This window comes from Falco punctatus (genome assembly GCF_963210335.1).
Source record: "Falco punctatus genome assembly, chromosome: 8".
NCBI classification, from domain to species: Eukaryota; Metazoa; Chordata; class Aves; order Falconiformes; family Falconidae; genus Falco; species Falco punctatus.
The window spans coordinates 8,611,917-8,637,438 of NC_137588.1; the positions used below are offsets into that span (position 1 = coordinate 8,611,917).

Genomic DNA, 25,522 nt, shown 5'->3' on the forward strand with positions numbered 1-25,522 from the left:
GTGAGTTTTCTAGAAAGATCCTCTAGAAAGGAGGTCCTGGGTCTGGTTGATAAGAAGGCAGCGGGCAGAACTGTTTGGTGGTGTCTGGTTTGGGGCATGGATGCTGTGCTCATGGCCCACAGCTTGTTTGAGTGATGCTTTGGATGCTTCCACCTATGGGTCATGGCCCAGATTTGCTTTCTCTGAACAAAGTAAGGCGGGTGGCTTCAGCATCCGGAGCTGAGGTACATACCTCTGGCCTTGAGAGGTATCGTTTGAGGTGATGGGGGTTAATATCCTTGACAGGTAGCTGTTCTTGCTGCTGGGCTGGCAACCAGGAGAGAGTGAATGGGAAGGCATCAAGATGTGCCTTAGGGATGGAGATTTCTCTCGAGGTTAACTGGCAGATTAGAAATCAGAGTGCTTGGCTTGGGAGCAGCAAAAAGAGAGCTGCTTCTGCAAAGCAACAACTCTTTCTATATTAAGAAGGTCCTTTTCATGTGCTGGCTTCCCATGCTTGCTGCCTGTATTTTTTGCTTGACTCCACGAGGTGGCACAAGGAAACTGCTCTCTCCAGAAGAGCATCTCTGGGCTGCTCGGGCTCTCCAAACTGCATCTTTTGGCACTGGGTCTGCACCAGCACAGGCTGGGAGGCTTCAGCTCTAGCCTCCAGGCGAACTGGAAAAATCCTACGTGGGGATTATTTTTTTTCTTAACTCAAGCAATGCTTTGCTGGGCGCCTAGAAAGGAGATGCTGAGTAGAGCAATGTGCAGCACGATGCTTTTGTTGTTGAGAGCTTGCAAAACAAGCAAGGACAGGAGGCTGGTCATATTTTGACTGGTGCACCCATGTGGGGTTACCTCCCTTTATCCAGAGCTGGTCAGAGGGGCCCTTCTGACCCTGGGTACCCGTGATGCCCCTGGACCTGGGTGCACCCCAGGGTGAAATCTGAATTACACCGGAAAAAGTTGCAAGGAAGTGAGCATGGCTCTGGCTGGGGCTTTATCAGAAATGCCAGCTAGGGGAAGCCACAGCTACAGATGCACGGAAAGTGATTTTTCTTTTATGAAGTGGAACACACTTTCTGGCTGGGGTAAGCTAAAAAGTTTCCCTTTTCCTACCACTCCAAGGACCCTGGCAAGACAGCTTTGCCTCTCCTGCTGCTCACTGCCTTAGTAGTGCTTCTCAAGTCCGGAGTTATCCGTGTTGTAGTCTGCCAACTCCATCGTGTCCCACAGACCATCCTTTACCTCTCCAGCCAAAGTACTTCTCAAAGTATAAAAGCTGCCCTCTTCAGACAGAACAAGTCACGCCTGTTTCAAGCCACCAGAAGTTAGATACTTCAGTTTTGCCACCTCTCTCTGAAAGAAAATCCCCAGGCTGCCATTTCGAACCATGCCACAAACGCCTTTCCCGCGCCAGCCCGCTTTCATCATCACTGTTATTCCCAGGGCAAAGTGGCCTTGGCAGCTCAGATGCAGAGGGACAGGACTCATATGACTTGCCCAAAACCACACAAAAACACAGCCAGGCTTCTGGTTTCCCCTCCAGCTTGCTCGCCTAGCCTGCCTCAACAGCTGGAGGAAAAGAAAAGCAGCTTATGTGCATTTATTACTGGGTGTAACAAGAGGATATTGATAAGCAGATGACTTATCCGAGCATCTCCAGTGGCCAAGAGAGATGAGCTGTATCCTGCAGAGCCAGTGTGTCACGGGTAGTTTGTGTGGTTTAGAGAGCTTTGCTGCGGGGGTGTTTCATACCAGCTCACTTCCATCGGCTGCCTGGTGCTGTGCAGGTCACCAGCTCTGTCATACCTCTGCCGAGCTGGGGATGGGGAAGGGGTGGGGAATGCGGAAGGGTAGCCGGTGGTTAGGCAGGGAGAGGTGACAAACCTTGCAGAGGCTTTGGAGATGTGGCTGGCATTTCACAGGCTAGGAGGCACCTAAAATGTGGCAGAAACAAAAGCATCTTGTCCTGCCCACCTGGCTGGGATGGTAGAGGTGCTAAGAGGATCTAAGCTGGGATCTGAGCTTGGGGACCTAGGTGCAAAGCTGCTGCTGAGCTTCACGGGCAATGCTTAGATGAAGGATTTCATCCCTCAACATTTCCACTACCAAGCCTGTGCTGCAGCAGGCTGGCAATCTCGAGTGCAAGCTTGCAGATACAGGAGGGGCAGGCAGAACCCAGCGTTGCCTCTCAGCATCGCTTGCATCCCCCTGTGCCCCAGGGAGGTCTGTTCAAGCACAGCCACCCCTGCCCCAGCCAAAAAGCCCTGCCCCAGCCAAAAAGCCCTGCCCCATAGCGTGGAGCCTCAGGGGTGGGTAAATCTCCAAGGACACTAAGTTGTACTACTACTGCATCATACATATATATATGTGTGCATCCCACGGTGACACCAGTGGCTCTGGCGCTCCACCCGGACAAGCAGTACCCCAGCATGGTTGCCCACAGCGATAGGCTGTGAGCGATGGAAAAAGGACAAGGGCTGGTGTTGGCTCCGTGGCCTGGAGCAGCAGACGAGCAGGAACTGTGACGAGAAGCACAGCAGGCCAGATCCTAGCTTGAACCTGCTCATCAGACGCTTGTTAGATCAGCAGGGAGCAGCCCTCCCGGCTGTCGCATCCCCAGGGATGGCGGGTGCCTGGGCTGTGAAATGCACCCTGCCTTCCCCCCACCACCCCAGGCAATGGTGCCAAACCCAGGTAATGCAAGGAGCTTTCTGGATTCAGGGAACAGATAATTGCAAGAAGGATTCTATCCTCGCCCTTCCCTTCTGCAGCCTCTTTGTATTTGGAAGCACAACTCTGCCTTCCCTCCCCCTGCCTGCTCCAAACCCCGGCGAGTGGCCCCCCTGTCCCAGCAAGGCGATGGGAGCCAGCAGCCAGCATGTTCAAAAGAGGATGGGAATAATGGTGCTCCCTGGCAGTACGGGGCAGGGATGGATGCGTGGAAACTCATTAGAGAGCGGATCGACCAGCGAGGCTCTCCTCAGGCGACCTTGCTGGGAGCGCTTGCACGGTGCTGAGGCTGCTGGCTGCCTCCCACCAGTCCTTCCCACCCCTCCAGGGTCATGTCTGGTGGGGAGAAAAGCAACATGCTCTGTCTTTTCCAGCTGGAAGGCGTCTCGCATTTTGAACGAGGGCAATGAAGCACTGGGACAACTTCAGCAGGGACTAGGAAGCCCCCTGGAAGCTGGAGCTTCAAAATAGACCCTAGGGCAGGTCAGTGGGCTAGAAGCAAGCTGCAGCTCAAAGTAAAACCCGTGTCTCGTGTTCAAGCCACTAAGCTTGAGAGCAAAGAAGGGTGCTGCCTAAGAGCAGGGGAAGACCAGCGTGGGTATGGCTGCCAGGGCACCTGCGGCCAGGAGGTGCCCAGGGCTGGATGGCAAGCATTGAGCAGGTCTCCTGTGAGGGCAAACCATCACAGGGAGCTTCTTCAGGGTCTCTGCTGGTCAGTCCAAACCCAAGCCACAGCAGGTCACATGGACAGTGGTAAAAAAAGCCACGGTATCATGGAGAGGATGGGTTTTGGCTGGACATCCATGAAGCTGCAGGCCATGGAGCTAAGCCAAAAGCATTGCCCATCTGTTTGTCCTTAGCCTTGGTGTCCATCTCCTGGGATCTGCACCTTCATTTCCATGCCTGCATCTGCCTAGTTGTATGCCTACCCAAACTTTCTGCAGCCCGAGATGTGCCTTCCTGCTTCGCACCCTTGCTCGGAGTGAAGGCAGAGGCACCCCCAAGCAGGGCACACCTGGGCAGGTCTGGAAGTGCTGAAGTGCTGCCTCACATTGCAGCAGGTTACTGGGAGCTAACAGAGGAAAAGATAATTGTTTCAGTGTTTATTGAAATTAAAGATAGCAATAGTCTGGAAACATCCCACAACATGGGCATATACCTGCAGCCAATGACTTAGGCACGATGAGCCTGCACAGGCTTAACGAATTAGCTCAGAACAACTTGCAGCTGCTACAAAGAAAAAAGAAAACAACAAAAAAAAAAAAACCAAAAAAACCAAAAAAACCACACCAAGGCTAATAGGGTGAGGGAAGGAGAGTTTTTTATTGGAGCATCTCGAGATGGTTGGCAGAGGGGTGCTAAGCTGCTCTTCGGCAGCAGTGATGGGCCCTCTGCCTTCTCTGGGGGTGTCATGAGTAGCCAAGCTCTGGCCCCACTCCCCAGCACTGGCTTTAGGGGTAAAATACATTTATTTTCTGCTTAATAGTTCAGAAAGTCATGTCTTCCTCCTGGTCAGGTGCCAAAGATAGCTTATCTCTACCCCTCTGCCACATGACATGATGCTCCTCAAGGGGCTGAAAAATGCATAGCGTACAAGGTTTTAGGGTAAAAAGGATTTAGACTTTTAGGATTTTCATGTTAGATAGCTCTTTCTGTGGACTTGAAACCGCTTGGTTACTGTTTCCAGTGTTTAAATATTGAAGGCAAAAGGAGATCAACTCCTGGTGCCCAGGAGCAACCCTTGGGAAGCAGAACCCAAGCCAGCTGCAGTCCTGGGTCCTGTGCACCCCAAACCCCCGTTCTGTGAGGTAAGGGCACTCTGGGTACATGGGTATTTCCAGAGTGGAAACCATCCCACCTAGCCTTGGGGAGGCTGTGATCTAGTCTGTGGGGTCTGCGTTGGGGTCCTCTACCTTGGGGGCTTTCATCGCAGAAGTTGTTGAGCCTTTTCCTGGTTCTTTGTCCTGATCGCTGTCTTGGGTGAGTTAAAAAGCAAAAGCCAGCTGTGATTGCTTGTGTGGGCAGTCAACAAGACCTCGAGGAGAGTTTCTGGTTTGGCGTTTCCCTCGGGTGGGAATGGCCTGCTTTCCCTATTCCCAGCTATGAAGCCTTTTCCAAACTTCTTTTATGCTCAATTTTTCCTCTTTTTGATACCTGTGGATCTCTGCTGATCTCTGGGATCTTGCCTTCGGTGGCCTTTAGACACGTTGAGTCTTCAGTTATCATCTGTTTCGTTACACTGTCCCCCGAAAATCATCTCTCAGCAGACAGACAGTAGCAAAGGACAGATTTTTGGGGTCTGTTTCCTCTTTGCAGTGATATCAGTTTCTTACCAGGATAGAGACCCCTCTGGGCTTTAGCAAAGCAGGAATGAGTTCAGCAATGACAGCCTGTGCCTTCAGACAGCCTGGAGCAAGTACCCTAGACATGCACAAGCTGCTTCATTTCTCAGGCAGTTAGCTCTCTAAAACTGTGTGTGTCTCATTTTTGACCCTGCTAATTGTCTGAACAGGAACAGCCAGTTAGTGCCTTTACCCAATAACTCTGATCTTCACATCTTCGTAGATGCTGTTTCCAGTGTAACTGGTGAAGCCTCCAGCCCCTTTCACAGCATTGTTTTCCATATGGATAGTGTTAATCCAAGTCCTGCCTGCAGGCTGAAATCCCAGGCACAGCGTAATTAAAGATTTAAAGGGGGGAGGAAAAATTAAATTGTCAGGATGACCCTCTTGGACATTTGCTAGGATTGCTTGAGTTTGTTGTCTGCAGCAAAACTTCCACTTCATTGTCAGAACGGTGTGAAAAGCTCTACGTTTTACTGCAAACTAGATGGGACTATCCCAGAATGGTGCAGCTGGTTCATCCTCTGCCTTGAGAGAAGATTACTGTGGCTTACGCTGTGTTTAAGCTGTTTGCAAACACCTCCACCTCTGCCAGTGACAACCGAGGAGTCCTCAAGCTACTCTAGGTTATTGCAATGGGGGGTGTTTGAACAGTGGGTTACAGCCCAGCCCTCCGAGATTGACTAGGACGTAGCCTCCAGAGGGAAGGAAGGGGCAGAAACCTGACCTTCGTGATCTGGTCTGGCCTTCTTGTGGAGCACTGGGAAGGACAGGGGATCACTGTTCTCACCATCAGCTGCAGAGAAGCGGGAATGGCCTGGCCTCTCTAATGATCACTTTCCTCTACCCTAGATCTCAATCTTTGAAGTGTCAAAGTACTCTTGACCCGATCCATCAGCATTTTGTATTTAAGATGCATTGAACTGTTGGTCTCTGACATAACTCCTACATCGGTGTTCAAGTCAGTGATGAACTTTAGCGGGAGCCAGGTGCTGACCCTGAAAGTGTTTTTCAAATCTCATTTCCCACAGACTGTTAGTAGGATTTGCGTGGTCTCCGCAGTCATTGTAGCCCAAAATGGTCTTTCTTTTCATCCATTGCTGCTGGGTTGCAATAGGACATAATCCATTAAGACGCCTGTATCAGAAGTGACCTTGAATTCATGTTGGCTCTGTAAGAATTTACTTGCGTTCAGCTACTGTTTACCTTGGTAATTCCTGCAAGCTGTAGAGGGTGATGGCCTTTGCCAAGTGTTTTACCACCTGCCCAAAGGCAGATGCTTTAATTATATTTTTGATAACTGCAAATTATGTATTCCCATAGGACCAAGCTCACCTAGCTTGCTAGGGAAAACGCAGTTCCTGTGAAAAACCTTAATTTCTGGTGAAAACTCTCCCCGTTAGCTTTTTGTTAGGCAGGTGTCTGGGTTTCTCCTCACATGAAGGCACTAATCAGTGAATAGAGGTGGTGGCATTCACTCCTTTGCGAAAGCAAGCTGGAAACAGGATAGGAATGGTTCAGTCTCGCTTGTGTTGGGAAAACAGGTTGGGAAAGTGGAAATAATACCTGATACATGGGAATATAGGGCTGTGAGCAATATGAGGGCAGTACAGTGAACTTGGATCAGGTTTTGGTGTATAGTCCTCTGTAAACAATGCAAAGATGCATGCTTCTCATTTCAGATTGACAGTAGGCCTGTGGCATAATCCATCAAAACTGTGATTAGATCCATATTAGAAAAACTGGGGTAGATAAGAGAAGGGAGAGATCACATACCCTACCGCATCATCATCCAGACTAAAGCTCCATGATGTCCACATGGTAGGAAAAATGTCCTTACAGCTTCCACCCTGCAACTGATACTCCACAAACTTTATTTTCAAGTCTTCCATGACGGTAGTTTCCTAATTGCAACAGATGTCAGAGCATTGTTGTCCATGATAATTAATGTTGAATGGCCATTTTCTTTAAAAGAGGCCATTGGGGTGATTCCAAATGAGATGTGGTCATGCCGTAACATAATTAAACAGTCATATTAATAGATAAACCCCCTAACAATCCCTTGTGAGTCACATACAGAAATAGCAGTAGCATTGTACACCCCTTCCCTGTCCTGCTTGTTCTGCTTCGGCATGATGGGGATGATAAAAGGTCTTTGTAAAACTGCCATGAAGCTGAAGGGAGAAGGAATGCCATCCCAGTCCTAAGACATCTCATGACTCAGATATGACTGCAAGGGGATGGTGGGAGAGGCAGAGGCACCCGTGAAATCACCTCTGCCAGCAGCAAAGGCTTCTTTAGGGTCAGCAGCAGTATGTTTGCTGCCGCCTTGTTTGTTTGGAGCTGCCCTGCTTTTGCTATGCTCCTGTGAATAAGGCTCTTGTGTCTTCTCTGCCTGTGGCTAGAGATGGGCTGGAGCTGTTAGTGGATGTTCCTCGTCTGACTCCATCTGGCTTTGGGAAACTCCCCTAGCTCGGCTGGGTGCTTGGGATGACCCTATGCTGATGGGAGCCAAAATACCCATCAGAGTCATCCATGGAGTGAGGAGCAAAGCTGGAGCTGGTGCCATTGTAAACCAACCCACCCCCCCAGGCATCATTTCAGCAGCTTATCCCAACGAGCCTGCTGGTTCTTGCCTGCAAAGCCCTATTTCCCACCTCTGATGCTGTGGGTGCACCCACTGTGTCATGCTGCAGTCACCCCAGCATGACAATCCACCAGCACAAAGCACCGCTTGTGCAAGGTAGAAGCAGTACAGCATGTCCTTCTCCTGCATCCCCAAGTGCCATTTGACCGTCTGTTTCAGTTGCAGCTGCCTGCATGCACCAGCACTGGCTTTACATGCAGGGTGATGGGAATCACGTTAAGGCACGTCTTCCCTCTGCAGCACTGGGAACAGCTGTTTGGAAAATCAGGTATAGTTGTAAGTTATCAGAAAAAACACTGTAAAATGAATGACTGGAGAACGTCCAGGCCACTTGTTATGTATATCAGTTCAGTTTGACAAAAGATTATCAAGAACTGCAAAGATAACAGCTTATGTGAGTATTATTTTAAAAGAGAGGCCCTGCATCTAGAAGGGTGTGTTTCTCTTAAACAAGATTCCCCAGAAATTCCTCTTAAAGGAGATACCCTGCAGCCCATTCTTTTATCATCTGGCAAGGCAGAAAATCAGAAATCCAGCCCGAGCTCCATCCATACCTGGTTTCCCAGGAGAGGCTTAGCTTGTAACACTTCTCTCACATTTTGGCACCCAGGTGCCTGGACCCCCAACTCAACTGGGCTTGAGGTCCAGCTGAGCCTCCAGCTAGTAGGAAACACATAACTCACCTTGTCCTTTGAGTCCCTGCTCCTAACTTCCACTTCACACACGCACACGTGGTCAGCACAGGAGAACTTCACGTGCTGAACTTCATATAGCATCATCTGGCCCTACAACACGCGACAGTGTCTGTGTGAGTGGCTCTGAGTTGGGCTTTTTTTCTTCTGCATGAGTTCATAAGATCTGGAGGCCTTTATTCGTGGTTGGATGATGGGGGGAAATGCTGAGGGCAGGCAGGTGTAACTGTCCTTATCAAAGCAGAGGACTGCTGGAAGCTGGTGGGTGCTGGTTCTGAACTGCTACAGAATTCAATAAACTGCTTTGAAAGAGAAGTGGGGAGAAAGTTTGTCTTTGCTGGTGCATGCACCACCAAGCTGGGGGGGGGGGGGGGGGGGGCGGGGGGAGGAGAGTTTCTCTAAAGAGACACAGTTCCCAGGCCAACATAATACTTCATATTTATTCTGTGGACCTGCGCTGGGCTGTTTCCCAGGTGGTGGATCTCTGGCTAAGCCAGCGCTTTTTGGGGGTGTCGGCACTGCTGAGCACTTGCACGCTTCATGTTTTCCTTGCATAGCAGGCCATATGTCCCCGGTGTTATTCAACCTCCTTATCCTTTCAGGGAAGAAAGTATTCGGATCTGGGCAGCACAAACCCCAGCGTTAGCGCTCCTGGCAATGGTTGTACCCACAGGCCCTGGAACAGGCTCTCGTTGTGATGTTAATCAGTATCTATTGACCCGCTCTGCTGTTCAGATGCAGTGGGGCGCTCTCAAATACACTTACGTAAGGGTCAGCCCAACTGATGTCTGGCTCCTGCCAATAAATTAATTGCTTTTGCCAGGACCACATCTCCACTGGAAGAGGAGTTAGAAATCAATTTCTGGCTGCCGGTGAAGATCATGCGTTCCTGATATCCCGGCTCAGCCTTGCATCTGTAATCATCACCTTTTCTGCACAAAATTAATCCAAGTTTGGATTCAAAATCCTTTTCTGGCTTTGTTCATAGACTTTGATCTGATCTTTGTTTCTAGTGTGTTACTGGGGTGGATAATTCCCTGCACCTGTGGGCAAGCACAGTGTCTGAGCAGCAGAGATGCTAGTCCCACCAGGCAGAATAGTTTTTCTCTCCGGTCTTGTCTCCCTGTTTAGATACCTCTCAGGGGAAAAAAAATGTGGTTAGCATTCATATTTGCTCTGATGAAGATGAGAAACAGGTTTCTTTTAATATCCAAGGTCTGGGGAATTCCTGCTTAGACACACAGGGAGTGTTTTACTGAGCAAGAGAAGAGCTTTGGTAGTTGGATTATTGCAATATAAATCCCTTTGGGTATGTGATGTTTTTAGCATTTTTCTTGAAATTCTGTCAAACCATCTTTTCTTGCTAACTGTAAATGAGGGGAGCACTGAGTCCTAATTAAGCTGTTTGCTATGAGCAAAGCTGAGCTTCCCGAATTGCTGTGAGAGTGGTTAGCAAATGCGGGAGGCCGGTCTCTGGTGTGGTTGTACCGGTGAGGGGAAGCCAGACGCTATTGATTTTTTTCCTTACAAAGCTGTTAGCGGGGAGGGGGGGAAGAGGTTTAACAAGATCAGACACAGAGGAGAGTGGGGGAGCGAGCAGCAGGGGAGCAGGGGGTCACGGTGGGACGGGACCCACCGCGATGGAGCCGGTTGCCCTGGGTGTGCAGGCACAGCTCCGCCCGGGGATGCTCAGCCCCCTCCCAAACCCGTGGCCTGCCTTCCCCGGGGAGACGCTCGAAGGTTTCATTTGATCCACACACCCTGCATAAAGCAGGCAGCTCCGCCGAGGGTAAAGATCTCCTTTAAGCCCAGCCGGGCGGAGGAGGTCTGGAGCTGCCTGCAGCCCTGGGCAGGACCCCGGGGGAAGGCAGGGCTGCCCGCCCGCATGGCGGGGTGTCCCGGCAGCCGATAGGCACCGCGCCAGCCCTGCTCGCCGGCCGCCTCGGCGGGCAAGCTCTCCCGGCAGACCGGCTGCGGTGCTGCCAGGAGCCGGCTGGCCTGCCCGCAGCTCTGCCTCTGCCCGGTTACATGGGCAGCACGGAGGTGGGGCTGAGCTCTTCCCCCTCCGTCAGCATCCCAGGGTACGGGAGAGCGAGCGTGCGGGGTGGCGAGTAACGGGATCGGCTCCAGCCCTCGCCAGGACAAGATGGGGAGGAAGCTGGACCTCTCCAAGCTAACCGATGAAGAGGCCAAGCATGTTTGGGAAGTCGTTCAACGGGACTTTGATCTGCGGAAAAAAGAGGAGGAACGGCTGGAGTGAGTATCTACTCTCTGCTCCGTGGGGCTGGGAGCAAGCAAGCCACAGCTGCAGGTCCCCGTACGCCCTGCTGCGTATGGGTTTGAGCAATAAAGCAACGCATCGAGTCTGTGGGTGAGGAGGAACAGCCGGGATCTGGCTGTGAAAATCAAATGCAGTAGTTAATAGATTACGTTATCGGTGGCAAGGTGACGTGTCCGGGCTGCAAAGGTACAAACCGGCACTGTGCCATCAGCGGTGATGCGGATCAGTGTCACTAGGGAGGTTTATGGGGACAAATACCTGGCCCCCACTCAGGAAATGCCTTTGTGGGGCTTGACGCTGGCGTGGCTCTCACAGGGAGACCTTGCCTGGGAGCAAAGGATGGAATTTGGCTGCCTTGCTTTTGTTTCATGTGATAGTTCTTGTGCGTTTAGGACAGGAGAGGTATTCAGTGAGTCCTAGGAGACTACAGACTCCTGAAGGATCCTGGAAAAACAACTGAGAGGAGTAGTAAACTTACTGTAGTAGCCTTACATATGCTTTACCAGGGGGTTGTGCCGTGCTGGGAAAGTTTTAGGGGGCCACAGATTGGGAAAAGATTGAAAATCACTGGAGCAGCAAATGACTGTGTCTTCTAGGCTCGTATAAACAGGTCATTTGACAAAAGTGCAGTTTAAAAAATGTTCGGTCAGATAAGATTAAGTTCTGAGCATGATAAATTGTGGGGAGTTAGGCCTTGGTTGCTAACTATGTCAGGTGCTGAGCTAAGTATTTTCTTAACTTTATTTCAAAAAGCTGCAGTGTCCCTGTTCAGGGTCTGGCCAAGTTCTCAGTATTATCCCAGTGGGATGGCCTGTGCACCCAGGCTGAGTCTGGGCTGTGCTGCACTCCCACCGAGGCCTCGTACCCTCGTAGTTCTGAATTTTGGAGCCAGGGCTGGTGCTGATGGCATGGCAATGCCTGGGGACCAGGAGCTCATTGGTTCTGCTATCAGACCCAAAGAGAAGGGTGAGGGGTGAGAGTCATCCTTCTTCATGTGGGATTATCTGCATCTGAGCTGTTGAAGCATCCCCCAAAAGCTTGCCATTGTGGATTTCCACAGAAGGCTGTGTGGGAGCATCTCCATTTACACCACCAGCCATGAGAAGCTCTCAGTCATATATTTTTTTAAACCTCCTGATTGCTTTTTTTGCCTAAGAAAACCCAGCCTGTGTAGGAGGCAGAGATAATTCAGTATCATCATCTACTGCCTTCCTCTGCTGGTAGCTCTGAAGTACAGGACAGAGATCAGACAAGGGTGTTTAAAAAAATTATCACCCTGGAAAGGGTGAATGTCTGCCTTGTGATGGATCTGAGCTCTGCCTGGAGGAAGGAGGTGGGGATCCACATTGCTGTGCCCTGCAGAAAAGAAGTGGGCGAGGTGAATTCCTTACCTACAAGACCTTGGCGCCAGACTGGCTTATCTGGGTCCGCTCTGATGCCCAGGAGGCTCCCAGATCAAGTGCCATGGTATGGGAGGTGTAAGACAGGCGGAAGGTCTTAGGTTGCTTGGACCCTGCTGCTGTCTCTTCTCCTAAGTAGCATTCCCTCTGTCCCAGCAGCCATGGGTTTTCTATTTTTCCCCCCATTTTATCATTGATTCCTACCCCACAGAGGGCTGGCATTTAACAAGAAACACCTGGCACTGCCCAGGTCTCTGGGGTAGAGCAAGTTACCCAGTCCAAGGCTTGGTTGCCTCTCTCCACAGGCTCAGCTAGGGCCATACATCAGATATTTCTGCAATACCTGGCACAGACCAGACCACCGATCTGGGAAAGTCTGCCACACTCCTGCACGCTGGACACAGAGCTATGTGAGCATTTTCCGCCTGTAACAAGCTGGGACTTGATGTGAAGTTACGGGAGACCCTGCAGCCATTCACCCTGCTCCTTGTGCCCTGACCATCCCCATTTGTTTGGCTATTCATTTGCTTTCCTATTCACTGGGCTTGTCTCAACCTGCAGGCCTTGAAGAAATGTTCCCCTCCAGCTTGGTCTTTTTCTTCCTTTTCTGCTGCTTCTCTGCATTTTCTTTTTGGCAGAAGCTATTCACCGACAACGGACAAAGGCTTTAGCTGGCCAGAAACTGCACAACCATGCAAGGGTAATGCTTTGCCCAAGAAATTAAATAATGGCCACTTTGTGGGGGCTCTCCCTGCTTCACTCCATAAACATCCCTGCCAGCAACCTTGTTTGGGGGGGATGGTTCCCTGCATCTCTCCTGGAGCTCAGCTGGACCAACCCTGCTGCAGTTTGGCATCCCACCGCTGCTCATTTATTCTGCAATGAGCAGGGCAGGGAAAGGGCTGGCCTGTGCTCCTGCCAGCAAGAGGAGACGAGAGGCATGCGGTTCCTGTGGGTTTTAAACTGGTTTGGCCGAGACTCGTCCTTCCTTTGGTAGGTCTTGTGGGTGAGGGAAGGGAGGTGAAGGGATCCGACCGGTCTCTGAGAACCAGAAAAAGCAGTCCAGTGAAAGATTGGATCCTGCTGGAAACAGCCTTAGCATGGGAGTAGAAAAGGAGCAACCCAAGGGTTTTCAGCTTGGGGGTTTTTTTGTTCTTTTTTTAGTAGCCATGTATAGATTTGCTGCTGCATATTTGCACTAGGTCATTCAAAACAGCTCTAGGATGGTGAACAGCTGAATATAAAAGCTAGGTGCCTGGTCCAGTCTTCATGCTGATTTTCACATGTCCCAGATCCTTAGTTAATGCCAGTCAGTAACACTTCTGTGTAACAGCGAACACAGGTGTGCTGGCAGCGAGCTGGTGAGAAAAGTCACCCCCGGAAAAAAAACATGAGAGCTTATCCCTAATGTACAAACTGATTTGGTTAAATAGAGATTAGCTTGATTTACGTTCATGTCATTCCCATGGACACCCCGGCACCACACTGCCATGCCAATAAGGCTCCTGCTGCGGCCACCCTGGCATCAGCCCATCTCCCTGGCAGCTGGGGGGCACTGGGAGCATCACCAGAAGCCTTGTGGTCCACGCTGCGCTTCTGAATCAGCCTCCAGACCCAACTGCTTGAGGTTTTTGGCCCAGGCTGACTTCTGCTCTGAAAAATGCAGCTTCCTTACCCTGCCTAGATAGAAAACAGTCTTCTAGGACCTTCCCTACAAGTCAAACATTGCTTCTCAGCCATAGCCCCAAAGGCAAACATACCTGAGGTGGTGCGTGGTGCTGGGAGCAAACAGAAAGCCTTTGGGTAACGCACTGGGCCCCCACCAGCTCAGCAGGCATCATAGCTGGCCCTGGCTGTCGCTGGGGTTCAGCCTTACCTGGGCACCTTCTTGCACGGGGACCTGCTTTAGCAGCCAGGACTGGATAGCAGAGGAAGCCTGCAGTGACTGACTCCCAGCAGAAGGTGGTCTTGGAAAGCGTTCATGTTGGTCGGGCTTTCATGGGACAGTCACGAGCATCTCCTCCTGCTGGTGTCCTCTGAAGAGTCAGAACCTCGTTGCACATCACTTCTGCTCTAAATAAAAGGCTCTGCCGAGTTTAGCATTGAAAGACTAGATTAAAACCCCTTTTAACCCTTTTTCATCTCAGATTGCTTTTTTTTGTTGGTGATTTTTGTTTTTTTTTTTTTAACTGAGAACTCCAGAAAGCTTTTCATTCCCAGCTGGACTTCAGGCTCAAAGATTGGGTTTGGTTGGGATGCAGCCAGGGACTTTGGGAAAACCCGTTCTCCTGAGATTCATGATCAATACCCTGTGAAAAAAACTGGACAGGTTTTGGCACAGCTGGATCTGATCTTTCATTTAACAGTGGCAGATCTTAATGTACAGTAACCTGCCCTGAATCTGGAGCCCAATTCTTTTTTCAGCTTATTTAACTCGTGATATGTTGTTTGTTAGATTTGCCCTACAGCTGTTTCCACAAGCTGCAGGACTTGGGATGTTCCCTGGAAAATCATTCCTGAAATGATTGAGGCGTGACGGGTTTGCCATATGAGAGTTCACAGTGAAATGATAACAAAAACAAGTTCCTGTGTTTTGGGATGTTTTCTGCAGGGAGCTGAAATGTAAGATCAATCAGGAGAGCAGCAAGAGAGAGTTCCTGACGAATCAGTCCCACCTCAACGAAACCCACTGCGTCCACTGCCTCCAGCCCTTCAAGTTCCTGCTGAACAGCAAGCGGCAGTGCCTGGACTGCAGCTTCTACATCTGCAAGAACTGCAGCCGCTACAACAAGAAGGAGCAAGGCTGGGTCTGCGATCCCTGCCGCCTCTCCAGGTACCGCTCCTGCCATGGAGGGCAAGGGGAAAGGCCAGCCTCGGGGCTGAGGCTCAAGAAGAGTCACCTGAACTCAGCTTACCTTTACTTTACTTTACCTCTTTAGAAAAGAGGCTGTGTTTTTGTTAAGAGAAGGTTTCTGGGTGAGGGTCTGGTCACCATGAGCATGGCTAGACTGGCTCACCTGTGTGTGCATCCTCTCTTTGGGCAGGATTGTGAAGATCGGTTCCCTGGAGTGGTACTACGAGCACGTGCGATCCCGTTTCAAGAGGTTTGGAAGTGCCAAGGTGCTGCAGTCCCTGTACGGCAGGCTGCAGCCAGGGCAGGGGGTGAACTCCACATTTCTAGGTGAGGAGGAACACCAGGGTTTCTGCTGCCCTGCTGCACACGGGGCATCCATGTGGCACGGTGCTGGGATGCACCACAGGAGGAACATCAGCATTGATGCTGCTCTGAGTGCCATGTGGTTTCGAGACCGTTCAAAACATCTTTGGGAGGGAGCGGAGGCTGAGAGTCATGTGTTCATACTGACAGCAGCAGAGCAGATGTTCTCGGTGGATTTTTTTGTCGTCTGCAAAGGTTCAAGTTTTTACCACAGACTTGAGAATATCTTGCACTTAGTTTTAAAAGTCTCATGTCCTGCGCTTTGTAACTTATATCTCTTTTTTTTTTTTTTTTTTTCTTTTAGTGCTTTTCATCACAGGGGAGATCTTGTGAAATTAACCCAAATTTAACCTGCAGGTCCAAAACATCCAGCTGGCTGGATAAAGCCAGTGCTGTTTTTTCCCCCATGATTTTCACAGCTAATCTGATGATGCTCTGGCACTGACAAAACTGTACCAAAATTAGCAAGTTACCTGTCACCATAGCTGTTTTCTTCAGAGCCTTATGGATCTTCAGTATTTCTGATATTGGCCCAACAGTGCATAAACATATGCTGAAAGCTGTTGTTGGTACTGAGTAGCTCCTAGCTGCCATTCATTCAGGTCCTGCACTGCTTTGCCTACTGCCTTTGAAAACCAACATGGTTTTTATTTCCATCTTGAGGAAACACAGAAAAATTTACACAAATACTATAGACATGTGCTGATTCAACTGGTCCAATCACTCTTTTATCTAGACCACTCATGGCGGAAATATCAGAAAGTGGAGGGTAGCAGCATCGAATATAAAATTAATGGACTGAGAGGCAATTTATGCAGCATTCAGTCTGGAAATGCAGCAGACCCCACAGAAAGGACAATCCAAGAGGAAACCAAGCCAAGCATGAGGATAACTGTGCTTTAGGCTTCTTCAAATTGAGATTCTGATGGCTTTTTAAAAAAGAAATTATTTTGTTGTTATTACTTCATTAACACTAGCGGATTGGCTTGACCTTTGAGCAAGCAAGAATCTCCTCCTGGATTGTGTCCCTGGTTGCGGGAGGTACAGCAGAATGACATGAAACCATTGCATTTTGTGCAGCCATCTGCTGTTGGCTCTGCCTTCCCCTGCTGCTGCACTCCCATGCATGTTGCATGAGGACTGTGGAAGTGGTGGCAATAAGCTCTTTGACTTTTAAAAGTCAAGTCCTGCCTCCAAGTGCTTGTTTTGTTCTCCCTAAAGAGCTTTTTTGATGATAGTGCTTTGTGATGTCTAGAGATTGAGAACTCCAGTTAACCATAGCTCTGAGGCTTGTTCTCTGCAAGGTACCTGGAGAAAATGTGCTTATTCATTTTTCCCACCATTTTTCTTTTCATTTAGGTCTTCATGACAGAGTTTACAGCCTGCCAGACATTAACAGTAAGTAACAAAAGAGAACTGCAGCATGTGTCTTGCAGTTCAGGAGAGGTTTCCAACGTCTTTTTCTCTTCACACCCTCTGGCTATGGGCACTCCAGCGCAGTTTGGTGTTGCTGGGCCAGGGAGGACATCTCTCCGCTGCGGTGGAGGTGGACTGTAATGCTCACCTCTTGCACTGCAGTACACCTGGGGTCTCCAAGGGCGGACTCAGATACAACGGGGCTTTTAGTTACATGCCAAACTTGAAGCTTCCCAATACTAATCATCTCAATGCACCTAAGTTGTATGCTCGTAAAGCTGGCCGTGTTCTTAAGGAAGCCACTGAATTTAGGACTTGGGTTGTGTTCCTTAGGAGCCCTTGCAGGAAAGATTTGCTGCACCTTGGCATTTGATATAGGAAAGAGCATTTTGCCTACCTTGACTTTGGATTTGATCAGGCATTTGTGCTGTTCCCAACGTACTGCTGGGCTTGGCAGTGATCTGGCTACAGAGATGGGGACCCAGAAAGGGACAGGTCACTAACAGATAGTGGAGCTGGCTGATGGGAACCAGCAGAAGCAGAGCTGTGCTGGGCTGAGCCATAGTGCCTTCAAACACTGGAGTCACACTGGGGAACTTCAGGGTGCTCTCTGTGGTGCAGATGCCCCTCATTTTCCTGCAGTGGTCACTTCCACGTCTGTGATGGTGCACAGCTGGAAGGGGAAGCTATGAGAGGCCAGCCAAGCTTTTGCAAGATCAAGTGCTAAGACTGGGTATCTGCAGTGCTGCCTGGGAACTGCACCCCAAAAAGCCTCTACCCTACAGACTTTAGACAGTGGTCACTGCATGCCAGCTGCAGCGCTGGGGCTACCTTAAAATGTTCCTGTCCTTTTCCCATCCTTTGTCCTCTTCCTTTTACTTGTGCAACCCACTGGCCATGGTGTAGTATGTAAAAAAATCAAAAAAGAAAAAAAAATATGTTGGAAGTTATTTCTAATATGGACCTTTTCATCCCATAGAAGAAGCTTGGGCTCACCTACGTGCATTGGTGAGACCACCACAGTGGGGACTCACCTCCTGCAGGAACGGGGTGCAGGAGCTGCCCATACACAGTGTGCCATTGTCTCCCCTCCAGGTGAATGCCAGCTCCTCACCAGTGGTGACGTTGGGGACGACAGTGATGACGAAGACAATGTCCTTCGTGGAGCTGAAGCAGAGTGCTACAGCAGAGTAAGCGTTTTGTTCTGGGGCCTCTTCTGCTTCTGTGCCCTCAGCTGCTGATGACCTGCCTTGGGCGGCGGTGGTGGTGGTGTTCTATGCTGCGTTCCAAACTGGGCCTTTCTCTTTGTTCTCCTCTCAGATATGCCCCTCTCCCAGTTTGTGTAGAAACAACCAAGTCAGTAAAATCACAAATACTCGGTCCTCTGGACAAAAGACCCACTCCTGACATTAAGGGTGTCCCCAGTTAGTATAAAAGTTCCAGCTCCTACCCGTAGAACGAGAACACACCTGTTTTTTTCACTAGAATAAGAGATACCTGGTAGAGTAGCAAAGCACAGCTGGGTTCATGAGTATATCACATTATCTCCTGAGTTTTTCTGGGACTATACGAGCAGTGTAAGAAGGGTGATGTGAAGTGTATTTGTCCCTGCAGCATGTGTGAAATCTGCTGGTGTGTTTGAAATGCTGGTACAGTTACATACGTGCTGTTACGTACACACCATTTGAACCTGTGGCTACGGGTATGTGCTGCATTTCACGTACTTGATACTTCATTTTGATCTGCTTCTGAAGCCTTGGAAGTTTGCCCAAGCTGTTCCTGACCCAAGGAAGCCAATGACCTCCCAAATATCTGGAGATCTGCCCACAGCTTCCTTTCTCTGAAGAAAACAGGGAGATGCTTCAGGACTTGAAAGCATCTCCTGGATCTCTCTCTGAGCTGTAACCTGGCTCAGATTTCCCTTAGTGACTTTATAAACCAGGAGAGAGCTTCTCACTGTCTGCTCATGGCCACAGTCCTGAGCCAGAGTGTGGGAATCAGGAACCCACTTTTCTTTCGGTGCAGCATAAGCACACACTGCCTTCTATATATTTCACCTGGCTCCCTGCAAGCAGGGCAATGTCTGACCCAAATGTTCTCTGCAAAAAGCAGGAGCCTTGTTTTGGGCTGTGCAAACTCAGGCAAACTAAGGAGACAAGGGCCCTTCCTCCCCTTTTCTTCAAGGTCAACTGGGTTTTATGCTGAATTTTCCTTTCTTGCACTTCCTATGCTAAGATGTGCAAGACAAAGCGCCTGCTGTCTGTCCATCCCTTTGACTTTGAACTGGACTCGGAGTACTCTGCTCAGTCTCGCCGCCAGTCTGTGCAGCTCTCTCCAGCAGCCAGCAGCCCGGATGCTTTCCAGGTACTGGGCGGGGGGGGGGGGGTCCTTTCCTCTCTTCTGCCTCCTTGCTACCTCTGCTATCTCTTCCTTCAGCTATGAAAACCCTTCAGCTGGTGTTGAGAGGCAATGGTGCCAATCCCTCCTCCCCACAGCCCCGCTTGCTATCTCTCCTTCCATTTGAAGTTCTTTGCCTCAGGCTGAGTCAGTAGGACATGTGACTGAAGCAAGGATGAGTGGTAAGATGAGATAGCAGGAGATTCTCTGGCCTTCTCCCTGCAGATTTCTTTGCTCTCTGCAGACAACAGATTTTTTCGTGTTGTCCCAAGACTATGGGGCACCCTAGTTTCCAGTGAGCTTGTGAGGTTCAGTACTCAAGGGATAAAATGAAACTAGACTCTTCTCCCATCATCCCATCCAGTCTGGGGATGGTTTTGCCATGTGCTGGTGGCAGGGACGTAGCTGGCCAGCAGCTTCATGGGGCACACAACCTTTGTAAAGTTGAGAAGATGAATCCCACAGAGCCAGTGTGATTGCAGCAATGGCACCTGCATGGTGAGGGCCCCCAAAAGTTAGAAGGGAGAACACAGGGACATCAAAAACTGCATGAACACTGGTTATTTCTATATAGGAGACTGTATGTGCCTTAGTGTCAGGAGGTCCTGAGCAGAAGTGGGACCCACAGACAGCTACAGCACAAGCAACAGCAGTGAGCTGCACCCCGTGATCCCACCAAGGGCTGGGGCTCAGTCATCGCCACCTTCCAGCTCCGGGGAGGAACACAAACCAGGCTGCCCTGGATGTGGCAAAAGGTCTTCCAGCCTGATATGCTTCAAATCAACGTTTTTTGGGGCTGCTCCTCTTTGCCTTTCCTGTTGAAATTTCACTTTTAAAACATTAAACAGCTCCTTCTTCCTTCTAATGATACTGTGACACTTTCCTCCTGGGTGGGAGCGGGATGTGGTAAGATGTGCAACAAAGGCTTTAAAAAAAAAATCTGCTGAAGGCCACGCAAATTGCTAAGAAGCTGGGGCAAACAAGTAGGTTTGTTCTTCCTTCATATAAGCCCGTCTTTATGCAACAGAATTCAACGTGAGTCTAGGGAGGGCTGGCCTCTGTCGAGATCATTTGAATCAGATATATCGGTTGCAGATTTTCGGAGGGGCAGAAGGTGGCTGGTGGTTGACTAAGTGGGAGGGCACAGCCTCTTAAAAGCCCAGAGCTTTTTGCAGCCTAGAACTCTTAGCCTAGCTCGTGAAAAAATTAACAGTGCCCCCTGGCAGTGACGAGAAGAACGTTGCTCAAGGTTTGCCAGCAAGGTAAAGTCTTTAAAGTGTGTGTTATTAGGAACTGGCATCATAAAAGGTCACTCGATGCACGTATTGGAGGATCAGGCTAGGAGCTGTTAGCGAAGGTCAGGAGAGGCAAGGAGTCCTCACGGGCAGCTGCTCAGCAGCAATCCTCCTTTCTCAGTCCTTCCCAGATTTCCCCAACTCAGCTGAAGATGCCTCCCAGAAGGAGTCCAGGATCGCGGATGCAGATCTGGTCTTCCACCACATCTTGCAGGAGCAGGGACGGGGCGTGAGCCCGCCGGAGCAGCACTTCAGCACAGAGGTTCGGCTCACCGTCAATTCACGGAGAAGGAGCCTGGAAAGAAACACAAAAGCTGGTAGGTGCCTCTGGCCAGGCTCTCTTCTATCCTTTCGAGGACAAGTGGCTGCAAGTGTTGGACCAAAATGAAAATGTCTTTGAATTTTCTGAACAGTCTTAAAACCGCTAAAAGGCCTGAGGGTCAAGACAAAATATCCATCTGCAGAAGTGATTTTTCTCATGAAAGAATCGGCTGAAGTTATCTAGTGATGGGCAGGTCCTGCTCCCCACAAGCGCGTTTCTCAAAGCCAGAGGGGTGGTTCTTAAGGTGCCCGTCCCTTTCATACCTAAAAGTCCTGTCCAGGGTAGAAACCAGATACAATGAAATGGATGCTGCTAGAAACAGGAGGACGTGTTTCCTCCTGCAGGCAGCGGTACATGAGTTCAACTCCTTGCCAAAGGGTGTTGTGGGTGCACAAAGTTTACTTTCAAGGGGACTTGGAGTAAGACTGAACAAGAACAGGAGGCAAGCACTGGGGGTTGCTAAGTAGCATCCTTGTAGCTGGGCAGGACACACTGGCAGGCTACAGGATCCCTGGTTTCTATAAAGCCCCTCACAAATGATGGTGCAGAATTTGCCTTTTCCTACAACTGCCTTTTCCTGCTGGGATAGCAGAGCCAGGAGGGCTGGAAACTGGTTTGTGTACGTGCAGCTGTAGGATATATCCTTCTGGGTGTCCAGCTGCTTGGTTGTATTTTCAGGGCACTAGGAAACACTGGGTAAACCTTACTGCACATTGTTTAAATTCCCACTCTGAGCCCTGCTGGGGTGACACTCTGGCTTGTTAATTCCATTTTGTCTCATTGGTTTTGTCTCATTTGTAATTCTCCTTTAAAAGGGAGACTTTCCACTCTTCAGTGGTCCATCCTGGTACCTCTCTAGCCTGATCTAAACAACTTCCATCACCTGGACAATGCAGGAAGGGCAGCGTCCAAACCTGGGCTCTGACAAAATTGGGAAGGCAGTAGCAGTTTTCAGTGAGGGTCCTGGCTGCTTGGGGCAGGACAGCGCCAGGCTGGGACTGTGCTGGGCCTGGTGCTGTGTGGCCACAGCGGGTGGAGCTGCAGCCTGGTCCAGCGTAGCCATCCTTAACCTTGGTCTCTCTTGCAGAAGCATCTTCAGCCAAAGGATAGAAAGTGTGATCTGGAGAAGTGTCTTATTATTTGCTTGTCTTAAGGATGGGGCCAATGTCCAGCAAGGACCTCAGGGGTGTGAATCTCTTGTACCTTTGTGCTGAAACCTTCTCTCTCCAAAGGCAGCCCCTGGAACGAGCAGCCCCAGTCCCGGTACTCTGCAGATATGGACACCTCTGATGAGGATGTGAAGGGAGCCCAGTTCCCTGCCTACCCACCCCATCACATGAAACGCCGGAACAGAGCCTCCTCCCAGGAGAACATCAGTCACTCTGGGAATCAGGTACCAAACAGCTGTTGAAACTCTTGTGAGATCAATTCTGTGGCCAAGCCTCTCTTGCTATAAATAGCAGTTGTTATCTGTGAGGTACAGGATGGTTCAGAGAAGAGAAGCAGTGATGGCAAACTAGGGTGCGACCACGATAGTCTCCTGGCATGGATGGATGTGGAGCACAAGCAGAAAAGGTGGTGTGCCCTAGGTATCCACACAAGCACTGCCCCTTCTGTGCACTGGTGGTTTGGTGCCTGTTCTCCCCATGTGCAGGTCCAAGAGGGAGCAGAGTGGGTCCCAGATCTCTGCAGACTTGAGATCCGTCATCCTCTTCAGCTCAGGAACTGAAGAAACTGGGGGTGTAGCCACTTTGCATTGCCAGAGCAATACAGTGGGCCTGTGGGATGACCTAAAACCTGGCTCACCTAGATGCCACCACCAAAATGAATGCCCAGGCCATGTCCTGTGCACTGTGTTGTGAGGAACCTGCCAAGGTGCTCATGAAATGGGAACAGGACATGAGACCTGAGAAGGTGCATTTAGGGCTCCTTCATTCATCAAGATGAGGGAGAGTAGATATTTCTCTGCCCTTTTAGGATGATGCAGAAATACGCTGGAGCTCTGTGCTTCCTCTCCCAGGTTCTCCTTCCAGCCCTTCTACTTTTGCAGTCATGGAAAAGAGAAAATCAGGCGCTGGTTGGTGCTGCGCTCCACCCACGCTGCTGCCACAATAACCAACCTGCCTTCTTTGCTGTTAATTTTCCAGCTTGTCCTTATCAATCTGTGAAATACCTTGGTTTTCTGTGTCCCCAAAAAGGCTTTTTTCAATTGAATGTGCAGAGTGTGCAATTGAATGATTAGGCAGAGGTTTGGAGAGAGATGTTTAATAAGCATCAAGATCCTTTTCTTCCTCTGCAGCATGTAGTGTTCCTGCCCCAGTAGGACTGGGTCAGGACAACCTGTCACATATCACTCCTGAATGATGATAATAGGGGGAGCACTCTGGAGAAAGGTGTCAGAAAGGCTGCAAGCTTGTGTTTTAATTGTCAAGGAAGAACTTGCCGTTCCTGATGCCACCTTTGTGAAGGGTGGGTGGTGAGAATGGTAAAGCATTCCTCAGACCTCTTGAGCAGCAAAATGCAGGGTGATGTTTGGCTACAGATACACAGGGAGAGGCAGCTGCCAGCCTCTGCTCACAGCTTGTAATTTTACATGTCCTGAACCCCATCCAATACCCTTGGGTTTGGGTAATCAATGCAGGGATCTATAACCACGACCATCCCTCAGCACCACACTTCATGTGTCTGTGTAGGGAAACTTTTCCTATGCCTTTTCCTTCTCTCGGCACATATTTTAATTAGTAAATGCCATTCCTTTTTGAGTTGGCAGTAAATGGAAGAACCCTGGACTGGGTGTTCTTAATGAGGCCACAGTACATTAGGCATGAAATGTGCACCATGCTTTGCAGTCGGGAAATGGGGCCAAATTCCTACCAACCCTTCAGATGACTTCCTCCATCAGCTGGGCAAGCTCTCGCTTCAGGGCGGTCCAGCAAGCTTTGTGGTTTGCTGCATCACACCAGTGCCAAGGCTGCTGTGGAGCCTTGTAAATCTCTAATGGTTACGAGACATCTTCTTACTCACAATTTAACCCCATTTGCTCTTATGCCAACATTGTTCATTAGCTTAAATGGCTCTTTATCCTTCCTGCCCTTTGTGCTGCTGATGTGTTTACAGCTAGCAACCGTATTCCCACCAAGCCTTCTCCTCACCCAGCAGGAAAAGACCCAGCTCTGTGCTGGACCATTAACTTCAGAACAATGCACATGTGCGTTGTAGTCACCATTGGCCAAGGAGAGGCCAGGTACAAGCCCAAGGAAGAGAGAAGGCAAGAACATCCAGGTTTCAGTGCTATTCAGCTCTGTTGTATCGGCAGAGCTGGAAGAGGTTCAGAAGAGGCTGGTGTCCATCCTCTTGTCCTGAGATTGGAGGAGATAGAGGGGCTGAGGCTGGCAGGAAGGCAGAGACAGGCCAGGAGGGATCTGGGACAGTGAGCAGTGGACTGCATTCTCCTGAGCAGTGAAGCGACGGCTCTTGAGTTGCTTGCTTACAGGCACTTCCAAGGTATGTCATGTAGCCATTCATCAGGGCTTCTGGGGTATCCCAGTCCCTGATGAGACATCCCAGAGAACAGCGAGCTTGGCTGAGTACAACTGGTCACCCTGGCACTGCACTTCTCAGAGGCTGTGCCTTCTGGTGGTTCAGGATGTTGGCCTGTGAGGTGTAGGGTCCAGAAGCACGTTTGCTAATTCCCATTAACTCTGTATGGAATCCCACAGCCTGGCTTCAAAAGCAATGCTTTCCTGGTTAGACACCTTGTTGGAATCTGAAGGTTTCAAGAGGTGGAGAGCTCAGCTCTCTGCCCAGCGTCACTTTGACATCACCCTCTTCCCTAAAGGTGCCTTAGGTGCAGGTTTGTCAAAATATGTTTGATCTGAAAATTGGTTTTGCTTTAGTTCTGGAAGGAATCCACTGTTTGGTCCCAAACACAAGAAACACTAACAAAAACAGCTGCTGTCCCTTAGCCCTGTGACTCCAGGTGTTAGAGCAAAATTTAAAAAGAAAACCCAAAACACGATTAGAAAAAAGCTCTCAAACCTGATGAGACATAAAAAGAAGCCCTGAACCGGTAACTGTGCAGGTCTTTGCCTTTAGGTCTTTAGAAGCCAGGCAGGAACAGGACCAAGCCATAAGGAATAGTGCCAATTTACCAAGTTTCTCCCCAAAAGACGTTCTGCTGTATCTCAGGGGAGCTCAGTGGTTCTGGATTCCCAAAGCTGTGATGATGTCTGGCTCCTCTTCTTTACATAAAGGTTCTCTTAGAGGTCTTGAGCATTTGAGAGACTGAAGGCAGCGCCTCTGCTAGAGTAACCTGTCTTCCCTCCCCAGCAGCAAGTGATAGTTTGCCCTAACTGATGTCCTCCTTATGTGCTGTGTTTAAGTCTCTTCACTTTAAATGTTGTAACACAGAGCGCTGTTTGCCAGCCTTTGTCAGGCAGAGAGCAGCGCAGGGCGGTCCAGCCCCTCATGTGGATGCACCCTAATGGTGACCAACATGAATTAAAACCAGCCTTGCTTGGCAAGGAGAGTGAAAGCGAGCTCTTCAGCTTCTATCCTTGTAGCCCATCAACAGCAGACTGTGCATTATGCTCTGACCTCTCCCAGCTTCTGCTTTATGGAGACAGGGAAGTACCAGTGCTCAGTTCGTCACCATCTCTTCCTCTGAAGCTGATGGCCCATCACAGACTTCTCATTGTCACCAGGAGCGATGCAAGACTCAGGCCTTAAACAGTGCTGAGAAACCACTTAGAGATGGATTGGAGAGGGACTGGATTGCTTCCTGCCTGTGGGTTTA

General features: G+C 49.8%; 1 protein-coding gene across 4 annotated transcripts in view; it reads left to right on the forward strand.

Moving 5' to 3' along the window:
- The first annotated feature begins 8,796 nt into the window (after window positions 1–8,796).
- MLPH (melanophilin) overlaps window positions 8,797–25,522 on the forward strand; it is a 30,458-nt gene continuing 13,732 nt past the window's right edge. For 2 of the 4 annotated variants that reach the window (XM_080399851.1, XM_080399853.1), the window contains exons 1-8: window positions 8,800–10,655; window positions 14,692–14,913; window positions 15,125–15,261; window positions 16,657–16,695; window positions 17,809–17,903; window positions 18,949–19,077; window positions 20,527–20,722; window positions 21,960–22,120. In XM_080399851.1, the coding sequence (XP_080255977.1) occupies window positions 10,546–10,655; window positions 14,692–14,913; window positions 15,125–15,261; window positions 16,657–16,695; window positions 17,809–17,903; window positions 18,949–19,077; window positions 20,527–20,722; window positions 21,960–22,120 (1,089 nt within the window). In that variant the 5' untranslated portion in view covers window positions 8,800–10,545. Of the gene's footprint in view, window positions 10,656–14,691; window positions 14,914–15,124; window positions 15,262–16,656; window positions 16,696–17,808; window positions 17,904–18,948; window positions 19,078–20,526; window positions 20,723–21,959; window positions 22,121–25,522 lie in introns of all 4 variants that reach the window. The other 2 variants (XM_080399852.1, XM_080399854.1) reach the window with 2 other exon arrangements.